This window comes from Chrysochloris asiatica, unplaced genomic scaffold, assembly GCF_000296735.1.
Source record: "Chrysochloris asiatica unplaced genomic scaffold, ChrAsi1.0 scaffold00117, whole genome shotgun sequence".
Taxonomy (NCBI): domain Eukaryota; kingdom Metazoa; phylum Chordata; class Mammalia; order Afrosoricida; family Chrysochloridae; genus Chrysochloris; species Chrysochloris asiatica.
The window spans coordinates 7695024-7707168 of record NW_006408635.1 but is presented as its reverse complement, the minus strand read 5'-3'; the positions used below and the strand labels follow the sequence as shown (position 1 = coordinate 7707168).

At 46.3% G+C, this 12145-nt stretch overlaps 1 protein-coding gene across 1 annotated transcript in view; it reads right to left on the bottom strand.

Annotated features, from left to right (window-relative positions):
- TULP4 (tubby like protein 4) overlaps window positions 1-12145 on the bottom strand; it is a 165260-nt gene that overhangs the window by 45176 nt on the left and 107939 nt on the right. The window contains exons 4-5 of the mRNA XM_006868456.1: window positions 7980-8160; window positions 5726-5860 (exon numbers count right to left, since the gene is read on the bottom strand). Coding sequence (XP_006868518.1) covers window positions 5726-5860; window positions 7980-8160 — 316 coding nt within the window. The remainder of the gene's footprint in view (window positions 1-5725; window positions 5861-7979; window positions 8161-12145) is intronic.

Below are 12145 nucleotides of genomic sequence, written 5' to 3'. Positions count from 1 at the left end.
AGAAGGATATCATGTTTGGTAAGGTGGAGGGTCAGAGACAAAGAGGAAACCCACCCCCCACCCCCCACCCAACGAGATGGATTGGCCAAGTGGCAGATCGATGGACTCAAGTGTGGCAACAGTAGTGAGGTTGGCCCAGCACCAGGCAGCATTTTGTTCTATTGTACATAGTGTCGTTATGAGTTGGTAACAACTCAATGGCACCTAACAACAACAACAACAAAGTGAAGTCTGAAGACTGAAAGAGGAAACAGAGCCATGTCTTCAATGAGGACAAGGGGGACAGATCTTTATCAGCTCAACATTCAGAAGCTATAGCCACGGCACCGCAACCAAAACTCTCCACCTCAAACAGTGTCCCCTGCATCTCCTCAGCTCCCTGCAGTGATAATCCATTGCCATCCAGTTGTGTCTGACTCACAGCGATCCTACAGGACAGAGGAGAACTGCTCCACAGGGTTTTCAAGATTATCATCTTGACAGAAGCAGATTGCCACATCTTTCCCCCGTGGAGCAGCTAGTGGGTTACACCTGCTGACCTCTTGGTTAACTAACAGCAGAGCACTTGTACCATGAAGCACCAGGATTCCTTCCACTGCAGTGATTGTTGTTAATGTTAGGTGCCGTCATCAGTTCTGGTGTATACCAATCCTGTGTACAACAGAACAAAATACTGCCCGGTGCGCCACCATCCCTCCAACTGAATTTATGTTTGAGCCCATTGTCGTAGCCACTATGTCAGTCCATCTCCTCGAGGATCTTCCTCTTTTGCTGACTTTCTACTACCAAGCAGGATGTCCTTCAGAGACTTATTCCTCCTGATAATATGTTCAAAGTACATGACACAAAGTCTCACCATCCTCCCTTCTAAGGAGCATCCTGGCTACACTTCTTCCAAGACAGACTTGTTTGTTCTTCTGGCAGTCCGTGGTATATTCAATATTCTTCATCAACACTATAATTCAAAGGCATCTATTGTACTCTGGGCTTCTTTATTCATTGTTCAGCTTTTGCATTCATATGAGGCAACTGAAAACACCATGGGCTGGGTCAGATGCACTAAGATACATTAAGAGGTATTTTGTAGCAGATTTGTTCAAGGCAATATGTTGCTACATACACCTTCCTGATTTTAGACCAAGTATCCTCTTGTTGTATTTGAATAAGGTTCCGCGTGAGAACTCATGAGTGTTCCAGAATTCTTGCACATTTCAGTATAATACTTTCTCTTCTCAAGCTGCCCTTTGATATTTTTTGCTCAGCTCTTTTATTTCATTATTCCTCAGTCACTTCAGCTTCTCTACATTCAAGAGCAAGTTTTAGAGTCTCTTCTGACATCCATTTTGATATATATTTTTTCTTTCCTGTCTTTTCAATGACCTTTTGCTTTCTTCATGTATGCTGTTCTTAATGTCATCCCACAATGCATCTGGTCTTCGGTCATTAGTGCTCAATGCATCAAATCTTTTTTTTTTTTCTTAAATGATTTATTGTGAATTATGTGATAGTATACATGGGAGAACATTAGTTTTACATTCATTCTATCGTATATCGTCTCATTGCCATGGTTACAATCCTCTCTTTGCAATCCTTCCCCCGTGCCCCCCAGGTCTTCAGCACACAGTTGCTCTCCCTCTCTGGATCTAGAGTCTCCAGCTGCTCCATCGCGCCACGTCATCATCTCTGGCTCCATTTCAGGCATCACTGCTACTCTGGGTAGGGTCCCGTCAAATCTATTTTTGAGATGGTCTTGAAATTCAGGTGGGATAAATTCAAGGTTGAGTTCTGGTGTGGCATTGTAGGATAAGCACTGGACAGCTAAGAACAAAATCAGCGGTCTAAGCCTACCAGCCCCTCCTTAGATACCCCATACAGGGTCGCTATGAGTAGGAACTGGTGCAACAACACTAACAACAATATTCAAGGTTGTACTTTGGATCTCGTAGATTTGTTAGTTTTCTTCAGCTCCCACTTGAACTTGTATACTAGCAATTGATGATTTTTTCCAGTTGGCCCCTGGCCTTATTCTGACTGATAATGAGCTTCTCCATCATCTCTTTTCACAGATGTAGTCAGTTTGATTCTAGTGTACTCTATCTGGTGAGGTCCAAATGTATACCTGCTATTTATGTTGTTGAAAAATGTATTTCCAATGAATAGGTCATCGATCTTGCAAAATTCTGTCATCCGATCTCTAGCACTGCTTCTAACATCATGACTGTATTTCCAAACACTGGCCCACATTTCAATCCCCAGTAATTATCAATGCATCTTGATGGCATGTTAGATCAATTTCAGACTGCAGAAGTCGGTAAAAATGTTCAGATGTCCTCATCTTTGACATTAGTGGTTGGTGAGTAAATGTGAATAACAGACATGTGACTTGTCTTCCTCCCATAATATAATATAGATATTCTATCACTGACAGCAAGGTACTTCAAGATAGACCTTGAAATACTCTTTTTAATGATGAATGTGATGCCATTCCTCTTTAATCTGTCATTCCTGGCATCATAAACCATATGATTGCCTGATTACCTGTCCACTTCAGCTCACTAACGCCTAGGGTATTGATCTTTATGTGTTCCATTTCATTTTTAACGACTTCCAATTTTCCTGGATTCATGCAGTGATGGCAAGCGAAAATTCTGTACAACTAACAAATGGACAAACAAAGGAACCCCAGGGGTTTGAATGCTTTTCCTTCAGGGCAGACAGGAGCAGGGAAGGGCCTATGTCAGCCACTTCACCAGTCCTGACAGGACTGTGGGTTTAGTCAGCTAGGCCCTGAGTCCCTGGTGAATGGCTTTTCATCAAAAAAGAACACAGGTTACAACAAAGCGTAAACACCCAAAGGAAGTAAACCACGTGGTAAGCACAAGACCCCCAAACTGGGATGCTCAGAAGATTTTTTTTTTTTCCCCCAAGGCTGAACTTCCTCAGCTGCAGAAGAACTTAACTCCAACAAGCCCTCCCGATGGTGATTCTGCAGAGGCAACTTACTCCCAACAAGCCCTCCTGAATGTGGTTCCTCAGAGAAAAGAGGGTTTGAAGAGCAGAGCAGTGGCTGGCCACAGGGACCCTGCTCTTGGACTCCTGACATAAATTATAATGTTGGTGATAAACTAAAGAATATCCCCCAACACCCTTCCTCACTGGTGAGTTCCTTGGATGGTATTTCTTTGAGACAGTGACAGAGGAAAGCTACGTGGACTGGAGGCCCTTCTGGTGCGCTCACGAGACAAGGTGCCCCTCTGAGGAGGATGACTGTGGCTGGAAGAGTGCCCCGTGTCTTTGTTGACGGCATTTAGGTATTTACTGATATTGTTCATAATCAATGGCTTTACAAGAAAAACAAAACAAAACCCAAAACTATTGCGCTTATAACACATGCATGACCAGGTCCTTGAAATATTCAGACAGAGAAATTACCCATATAGCATCAATGCTCGGCACCAGTTCACCTCAATTTAATCTAATGTTTTAAAATCACAAAAAACTCCCCCCTTGAAAGTAATTAAACACATTTTTAGATTGTTGTTGTTGTTAAGTGCCATTGAGACAGTTACGACTGATAGTGACCTTGTATAGGGTTTCCACAAAGTGGCTGGTGGGTTTGAACCTCTGACTTTGTGGTTAGCAGTCCAATGCTTATCCTACAGTGCCATAGCAGAACTTGCAGAGGCACTCAGTGACATTGCGCGGCTGTTGTCGGCGGCTGCTGTCTGTTGTCGGCTGCTGTCGGCGGCTGCTGTCGGCTGTTGTTGTCGGCTGCTGTTGCAGACTTGAAGTCATGCTGTCCCAATGCCTTAGAGCACAAATGCTCATGGCATCTCTTTGCTGTAATCTTAATGGAAGCAGATCGCCAGGGCTTTCTGTCCTCAGTCATTGGATGGGTTTGAACCATTCATGGCACCCAGGGATCTTCACATTCGAGTCTATTATTGACTGGTGTGGTGCGTGCCTTTGAGTCGATTCTCACTTCCAGTATTCCTGTAGGGCTGAGGAGACGGGTCCCCACAGCGTTCCCTAGGTTGTCATCCTTCTGAGAGCAGCTCTCTAAATCTTTTCCCCCGTGGAGCTGTTGGTAGGCCAGAACTGCCAATCTTTGGGTTTGCAGTCAAGTGCTTTAACCACTGTGCCACCAGCCTTATTTGCCTGTATTTTTAGGATAAAAATCAAGTCAAAATTTTGGCCTCCCCAGCCTGTTTCTCTCCGCACATCTCATTGTACATTTGAGGGGCTGCATTCAAAGTGCTGTCCGATACGATCTGATTTGACAGACATTCTAATAAGAACAAATACATCCAACGAGTAAAACAGTTCCCAGAAACAGAATCGTTAGGGTTTAGATACCTGGGAGAGAACAAAGGTTTCCAGGACTCTGGAATTAGAAGCAGACTCCAAAGAAATGCATACACCTGTTCACAAAGTTTGAAAGTACAATCTTTGAAGACTGAAAACAGAACCTACTGGAGAATTTATGGTGTGGCGCTGTGGGGTAATGCGCCAGCCAGACGTGGTGGTTCAAGCTCACCAGCTGCTCCTGGGAAACCCTATACAGGGTCGCCATGGATCAGAACCGACTCAACGGCACTTCACAACAACAACAACAACCCTGTTTTAAGGAGCCTTGGTAGTGTAGTGGATTCCAAGGTGGGCTGCTAACTGCAAGTTCAGCAGTTTAAATCCTCCAGCTACTCCACGAGAGAAAGAGGCTTTCAGTTCCGGTTCAGTTATAGCCTCGGAAACCTACACAGGTCACTATGAGTAGGAAGTGACTCAGTGGCAATGGATTTGGTGTCTTGCTTTTTCGTTGGTGGTACAGTGGTTAAAAGCTCTCAGCTGCTAACCAAAAGTTTGGTGGTTCGAATCCACCATCTGTTCTATGGGAGAAAGCTATGGCAGTCTGCTTCTGTAAAGGTTGACAGCCTCGGAAGCCCTATAGGGCTGTTCCACTCTGTGCTATAGGGCCACTGTGAGTCAGAACTGACTGGTCAGCAGTTGGGTTTAGTACTTGCGGGGGTGTGGAGGCGAGAAGGATAATACATTGCTGCCAACCAACAGTGAAGAACTTGATTCTTTGTGCATCATTCAGGCCAGATAAGAAGCACATGGCAATACCCACTGGACTGATGATTATTTGGAAAGATTGTCACATGTTGTACCAAAGATGCAGGCGTGTCTCTACCCTATGACAGAAGGTCTCTTTCATGTCACAGACCAGAAACTGCCGACACTGCACTACTCAACTGAACAGACAGAAGTGGTTTCTAAAGAATCGTCAGGGGCACAACATCAGTCATATGACACCTAACAACAACAATGGCCCCAGGAAGTTGCCTTCTGACAGAACCACGTTTCACCACACCAGCACGCGATATCAATGTTTCCATCTACTGTGGTGGGCCATCCCCAGCCCACCTAACCCTCAGAATGACCCTCCGTCGCCTGCAGACTGACAGGTGCTGCAGTCAGCTCACTGTGCATCTGGTGCACACATACCTGTGTGCTTGAGCGATGACTTCACCTGCATCAGGGAGGGTAAGAGCACCTGTGACAAATGCTGACTATGGGGAAGCCGTCTCCAGCTCAGGCTAGGGAAGGACTTGCCAGCGAAGCCAAGGCCCTGGGGGATGTGACCTGCACAGATGGGGTCATGGCAGTAGCCAGGAAGCAGTAATGCTGCTGTGAGACCCTGGGTTGACCCGTGGGCACTTTGTACCTTTCAAGCCCGAGCGGATGACAGTAGGGGACAAGTCGTCATAGTTGTTCATCAAGCTGATATCTCCTGAGGTGAAGCTCACGGTGAGCAGGGGCTTGATGTTCTGCACCGGGATGGGGTATGCCGCCGGGCCATCTGCAGGACAAGGTGCAGAGTCAGAGGGAGCTGTGAGCACGCGACCCCCACCCACGTCCACAGGCCCGGTAGTGCTGAGAACCTGGATGGGAGGCCACGTGAGGCGAGTGTTTCACAACATTCCAAAACTTGTGGGTCATCAAAAGGGTGGCCTTTTCAGAGACCTTGGGCCGAGAGTCAGGACCTGGTACAGAAAGTCCAGGAGGTCCTTGGTGTGGCAGTGGGGCTCCTGGGTCTTTCAGGGAAGGTGATGAGATGTATGTTACTGTGGCGTGTGCTCCTAATGACCCAGATGTGTCAATTATTCAAGGTCATGCAATGTTCACGTGCCAAGCTGGCAGGACGAGGGACAAAAATGTTTCTCATTCCTGGTCCAACGCACTTTTTGTTCAGAAAAGTTGCTTTTTAGCATGAAGTGTGCTTTCACTGAATGTAACAGGAAATGAGCCAATGGACAGACTCCTCCTTAGTTCTTAGTTTCTGTCATGAGTGACTTCAGGGCTAGAGAGCAGACTTGTGAAGAACTGAGCTGTACCCTCAATGGGCAGCCAGTATCAGGGAAATCCTGCTTTATACACTCAGAAACGCATGCCCAGGTCCTAAGAATGTGGCCACGGTGGACTATGCACTGGACCCTTCTATTCCTGGTTCTTTCCAAAGACCCCTTCCCTGCAGAGTTTCCCACCTCCAGACATCGGGCCTGTGCAGCCTCCCTGAATGTCCCTCTCAGCCCCGCCTCAGCGGCCTCACCACAGCCCTCCTTGGCCTGACCAGGAAGACTGAACTTCTAACTGGTTTCCTTGCTCTTAGAAGGCAACAGACTGGAACAGCAGTCAGGGAGAATGCTGCTCTGAGACAGACACGGGGGCTTCTAAGTTAGTCAGAAAACTCTGCTGACTTCATTCCATTTTCCATGAACTTTTGAAGCCCTCTGGTACCTGACCGGCTATAAATGACACCTGTGGACCTCGCTTCCTGCAGTGATAAAGTCGGGCAGCTACTCTGTCTTCAGTCTCCTAAAGGAAGAGCTCCGCTTCAAAAGCATGAGGAGTCTGACATTAGTTATCAAGACACAGATAACTACCCTTATGAGGGAATGGTACACTTTCCTCCCCAATGGATTTATGGGTACGAGGAACAACGCTCCTCCCAGGGCCTGTTGGTCCTGAGATGCTACCACCATTACAATTTATGCCCTCACATTTAAACATTACCCTTTCCTACTTAAAAAACAAAGCAAAAATGTATCAATCGATCAATCAATTGATGGATCGATCGATCGCTGCAGTTCCCTCTGTGACAGGACAGACGGAAAACGAGAACACCGGAAAACCGAAACACCGAAGTACTGGTGGAGGTGCTCCAATGGCACGGGGGACGCTGAGTCTGCGCATGTCTGCCGTCAGGGAAGACAGGGGCCGCCCTGAGCAGCTGTGGAGTAGCCAGAGAGCTGCGGCATGTGGTGACTTCTAAGCCTGGCTCTCCCCTTGCGCTGGTTTCATAATAGACTGTCCTTTTACTAAAAGAGGGGGGCCTATGGGTGGGGCACTGATGAAGACCAATGCTTGCGAGAGCCCACACTGAGTACTGACAGGCACCAAATCAAACGCCTCCACTTCTCCCTGCCTCTTTATGCATCTGAGGGACAAACTACACTGCTGGGATGGAGGAGGCAGGAGATGGAAAACACCTCTGTTACTGCCCTTCGTTTGAAGACTCTGATGCCAACCCATTAGACACGCTGTGAGGCTTACGGGGAAGGAGGGAGCTCTTCTGGGTTGAGAAACATGTGGCTTCTGACCGAAGCGAAGTGGACAGGGCATGGAGGAACTGCCCAAGGTGCTGGCCTTCACTATCGCAAAGTGAGTCCTTTCCTTGAGTTAACAGCGTTAGGGATCTGAAGCTGCCACATATTAAGTTATATTAATAGCTCAGCATTTTTCATCTTCATCTCTCTTTATCCTGGCTAAGCAGCTAAGCCCCACAATACCCCAGGGACACAGGAAGGGTCGTCCGTCTCATTTTATATGGCGCTTAATCCACCTGACCTGCTACTCTGAAGAAAGGGACAGCAGGGGGAACAGAGGTGGGGGCTGCCTGGGGTGGGAGCCGGCACTACCTTGGGGCGGGGAGTAGTCATCCGAGTCTGTGTCGCTCTCGCTGCTGTCTTCCACCAGGAAGATGGGGTAGTTCCAGGACATGCCCAAGATGCCCTCCGACTCGTGCAGCAGGACGTGTGCCAGCATGCGCCCATGACAGTCCATGACGATCACCTGCCCATCGGCCGTGCCAAACAGCACCTGCAACCAAGACAGCACCCTTGAGTGGAAGGCAGAGAGGGGAGTTACAGACTGACCTGTGCCTCCGGAAGCAGTGCTGGAACTCTAGCTGCTACATCTGCCGATGCAATCCCATCCAGGGATCGGGTTCTCTTTACATCAGTACTGGGGCAAAAATAAAAGGTGCAGCTCAGGTACAGAAGCACCAATGCCAGAATGGGGGACAAGAGACAAGGTAGATGCCACGGGGAGGTCACCAAGGGACTGGGAAGTCCTCTCTGATAAAGAAAAGGGTCTTCCCCAGAGTCAGCGACCTTATTCACATTTCTAGCCTCCTAAACGGTGAGAAAATAAACTTCTGCTTGTTAAGAGTCCTCCACTGTGGTACTCCTGTTATAGCAACACTCGACAATCAAGACAAAGGGCCCTCATTCTGGGAAAACTTCACTGCCTCCAAGTTGTTGGAGAAGAACAAAATATATTTACAACTGAAAACATCAATGAAGTGAGCGGGCACACTGAGTCACAGAGACTTCGCTGGTTATTTTGCCAGTACTTGAACCTATAATACTGAACCAAATATTCTTCCGGTTGTGTGGGCATCTTCAGCACTACCAGCAAAATCATTCTTTCACATTGTGTGGGTTCCTGTTGACTTTGTGTTGTTTTGGTTGGAGAACGAGGTGTAAAAAACAAAACAAAAAAACCACTTTCTTTTCTGGAGAATGGAAGAAACAGCAGAGGTTTGGTGTTATGGTATTTCTCATATTTAGAAGAAAAAGCTCAGAATTACATGTGATCATGGAGAAAAATACATTTTTAACTAACCATATTTGGAAAAGATGATGTTAATGAAAAAATCTGTCTTATGTTTTATCTCACTGCATGTAATATTGTTAATAAGTCATCAAAGTATTAATAATTGAGCTCTTACTTTGTATTATGCACAGTGCCTGAAGCTTGACCCCAATCACTGCTGGTGACCATGAGGGAGGTCCCTGTCATGCTGGCTTGGGCCTGGGGACCTCATCACTTTTTCCAGGGAGCTCATGCTAAGAAGTGCTGGGGGCACAGGAAGAGGAAGGTGGGTGGCACTCAACCCCCCCAGAAGAAACGGCACAGGGACCACCTCTTGGGCACAAGGAACCTGCCTTGATGGGCTGCGGTATTCATCCTCAAACCATCTATCCCAAGTGGGATCCTGGGAGCCACGCAGCAGAACCCTGACTCTTTTACCTTCTGCTCTGTGGATGATCCCTCTGTTTTCTCCAGCTGCCCTTTTAAGAACATTTGCATCTTTCATGTCTAGTGGAACATTCCTATCTATCCACATCTCACTGTCATTTCTTCTTCACAGAGGAAAAGTTACAGACACATGAACAAAACCACTAAGTAGTGAAGCCAGGCTATTGGGCTAGAATGGTGTTTTGGTCATCCCCTCTCATGATTTAAATAAAGTTGCAGTGGGCTACACTTTAGTGTCCACAGCTATAGCTGGCACCTGACAACGTGGCAGGCATAGTGGGCACACAGTAAATATGCACTTCAGAATGAATGAGTGAGAGTGACAACCCAGACAGAGGTCATTTGAGGATATAGGGAGTATCCATTTCATTTATGTAGTAACAAGCCTATAGAATTTACAGAGTTATTTTAGAATCGATCATCATTCATCAAAGATGCATTTTAATGTAATCTACATTTTAACCTCTGTAAACTATATTCAATATTCAATATAAACATGATGAAGAGCACCAGAATATTGTCAGATACAGTGCTAGAAGATGAGCCCCTCACATCAGAAGGCACTCAGAATGTGACTGGGGCAGAGCTGCCTCCTCAAAGACCTTCATTTGCTGATGGGCACAACTCAAAATGAAGAGAAACTGCTGTAAACATCCATTAATAATTGGAACATGAAATGTACACAGCATAAATTTAAGAAAATTGTCAATTTTGTGAAATGGAACAAATAAACATTGATATCCTAGGCATCAAGGCGCTGAAATGGTTAGACTACACACTATAGTCTTCATAACGCACAAGCATGTTTACTGCTTCTGTTCTGGTTGTTGTATCTTTACCCATTAATCTCGTTTTCCTGTTCTCTTCCATTCTCATCTTTGTTTTAAAGTAATCAATTGACAACCTGGTCTCATATAGGCGATTAAAAAAAAAAATGTTTTACTGTGAATTATGTGATAGTTTACATGGGAGAACATTAGCTTTACATTCATCCTAACGTATATCGTTACACTGCCATGGCTACAATCCCCTCCATGCATCAACCAACCAACCAAAGGGTATACCGTGCAAACCTGCCCCCTGGTCGTCAGCACACAGCCCCTCTCCCTCTCTGGGTCTAGAGTCCCCAGCCACTCCATCTCTCCACGTCATCGTCTCTGCCTCCATCTCTGGCATCACTGCTTCTCTGGGTAGGGTCCTGGTCTCTGCTCTTCTCCCTTCATGCTCCCAGGGACCTCCGCTCCTGGACTGCAAAGTCCACCACTCCCCTCCTTTTGCTACAAAATGTCTACCTTTACATTTCCAACCCTCACAGTCAGTCCTGATAGCAATTATTCTCTATTGTGCCACATGAGTGCTATCCACATCTCCTTTCATCAGCCCCACTCAGACAGATTGGATACTACTCAGTGGAAATTCTACCTTCCTCTGCACTCTCTGGATCTAGGCTCCCTCTTGAAAGCTTGTAAGCCAGTCATTTCTTGCCTTTGTAGCCCCTCCACCCATCATTTTTGGTAGCCAATGTCCAAGTTGCCCATTCCTGTCTACTCTGTGTATGGAGGGGGTGGGAATGATCCTTGCTGTAAAGATTTGTTCCCTCTTTTGAGCTACTGCATCCATAGGTGTAGGTCAAGTTCATCAAATTGTATCAGACTGCTCTTTTTTCCCTCTACTTTCTTGTTCTAGTTGAGCTCTGATCATCTAGTAATTAAAGCCAGGTCAAGTGGGTATTATCTGCAAGTGTGGGTGTTCTTGTGCATACGCTCTCTCTTCTTATCCGCTGGATGCTTCACTCTCCACTCTAGTCCTCTGTGGCTACGTCACTGACTCTGGGACCAAGAGTCCCCAGGTCTTGCCATACTGCTGGCCAACCAGGTCTCCAACTGGGTTCATAGGGAGTCATACAAGCCATTTTCACTAGACTAGATAGGTATCTTGGCAGAGCCCATTCTCTCTCTTCACCTAACCTATGCATCTTGGATGTGCCAGACCCTACAACTGTGTGAGCTAACCCCTTAAAGTAAATGACTCTCAATCTCTCCACCTCTGTATCCATAGCTCTCGAACTGGCTCTATTTCTTGCGGGCTCTTGAAGACAATGCTCCAAGTGGGAGAGTGGGAAGACCGTTGGAACCCCTAGATATATTAAGCTCACTTTTTCCACAGCCCCTGCAGCACTCTGAACTTGGTTCTGTGTGTGATGTCTGTCTGTCTGTCTCTCCCAGTAATCTGTGCTACCCACAGGCAACTCTGCACCCCTGTTCTCATGCAGTGGAAAAGCACATGCTCAATGACTAGTGATTGATTCCAGCTCTTGGCTTTTTGCTCAAATTCTCCTGCAAATGTAGGAGCAACTTCTTTTCTTTCCTCTTTAAACTATAAAGGCCAATCAGTGGTCAAATTCTCCCACAAAACTTGTCCCAAACACCTGTCCATTACAAATTGTTATGTCAATTTCCATTACCCAGGTTCCTGCTGTTCCCGTTGGGCTGTAGGCTTCACTCCTTGCAAGGGGAGAAATCTGGGACACTCAGGCCACCCAGCTAAAGAGAATCTTCTTAGGCCCAATCTTTTGGCCTTGAAAATACTCATTGCAGGACAGTTTCTAAATAACTAGACAATTTTCAAATAATTTCTAAATAATTATGGTATTCACAAATTATCTCTTCATTTCAACTTAATGAAAAGTACTAAAAAAGGAGCTCTGGTAGCGTAGTGGTTACGAATCGGACTGCGAACCTTAAGGTCAGCGGTTTGAAAC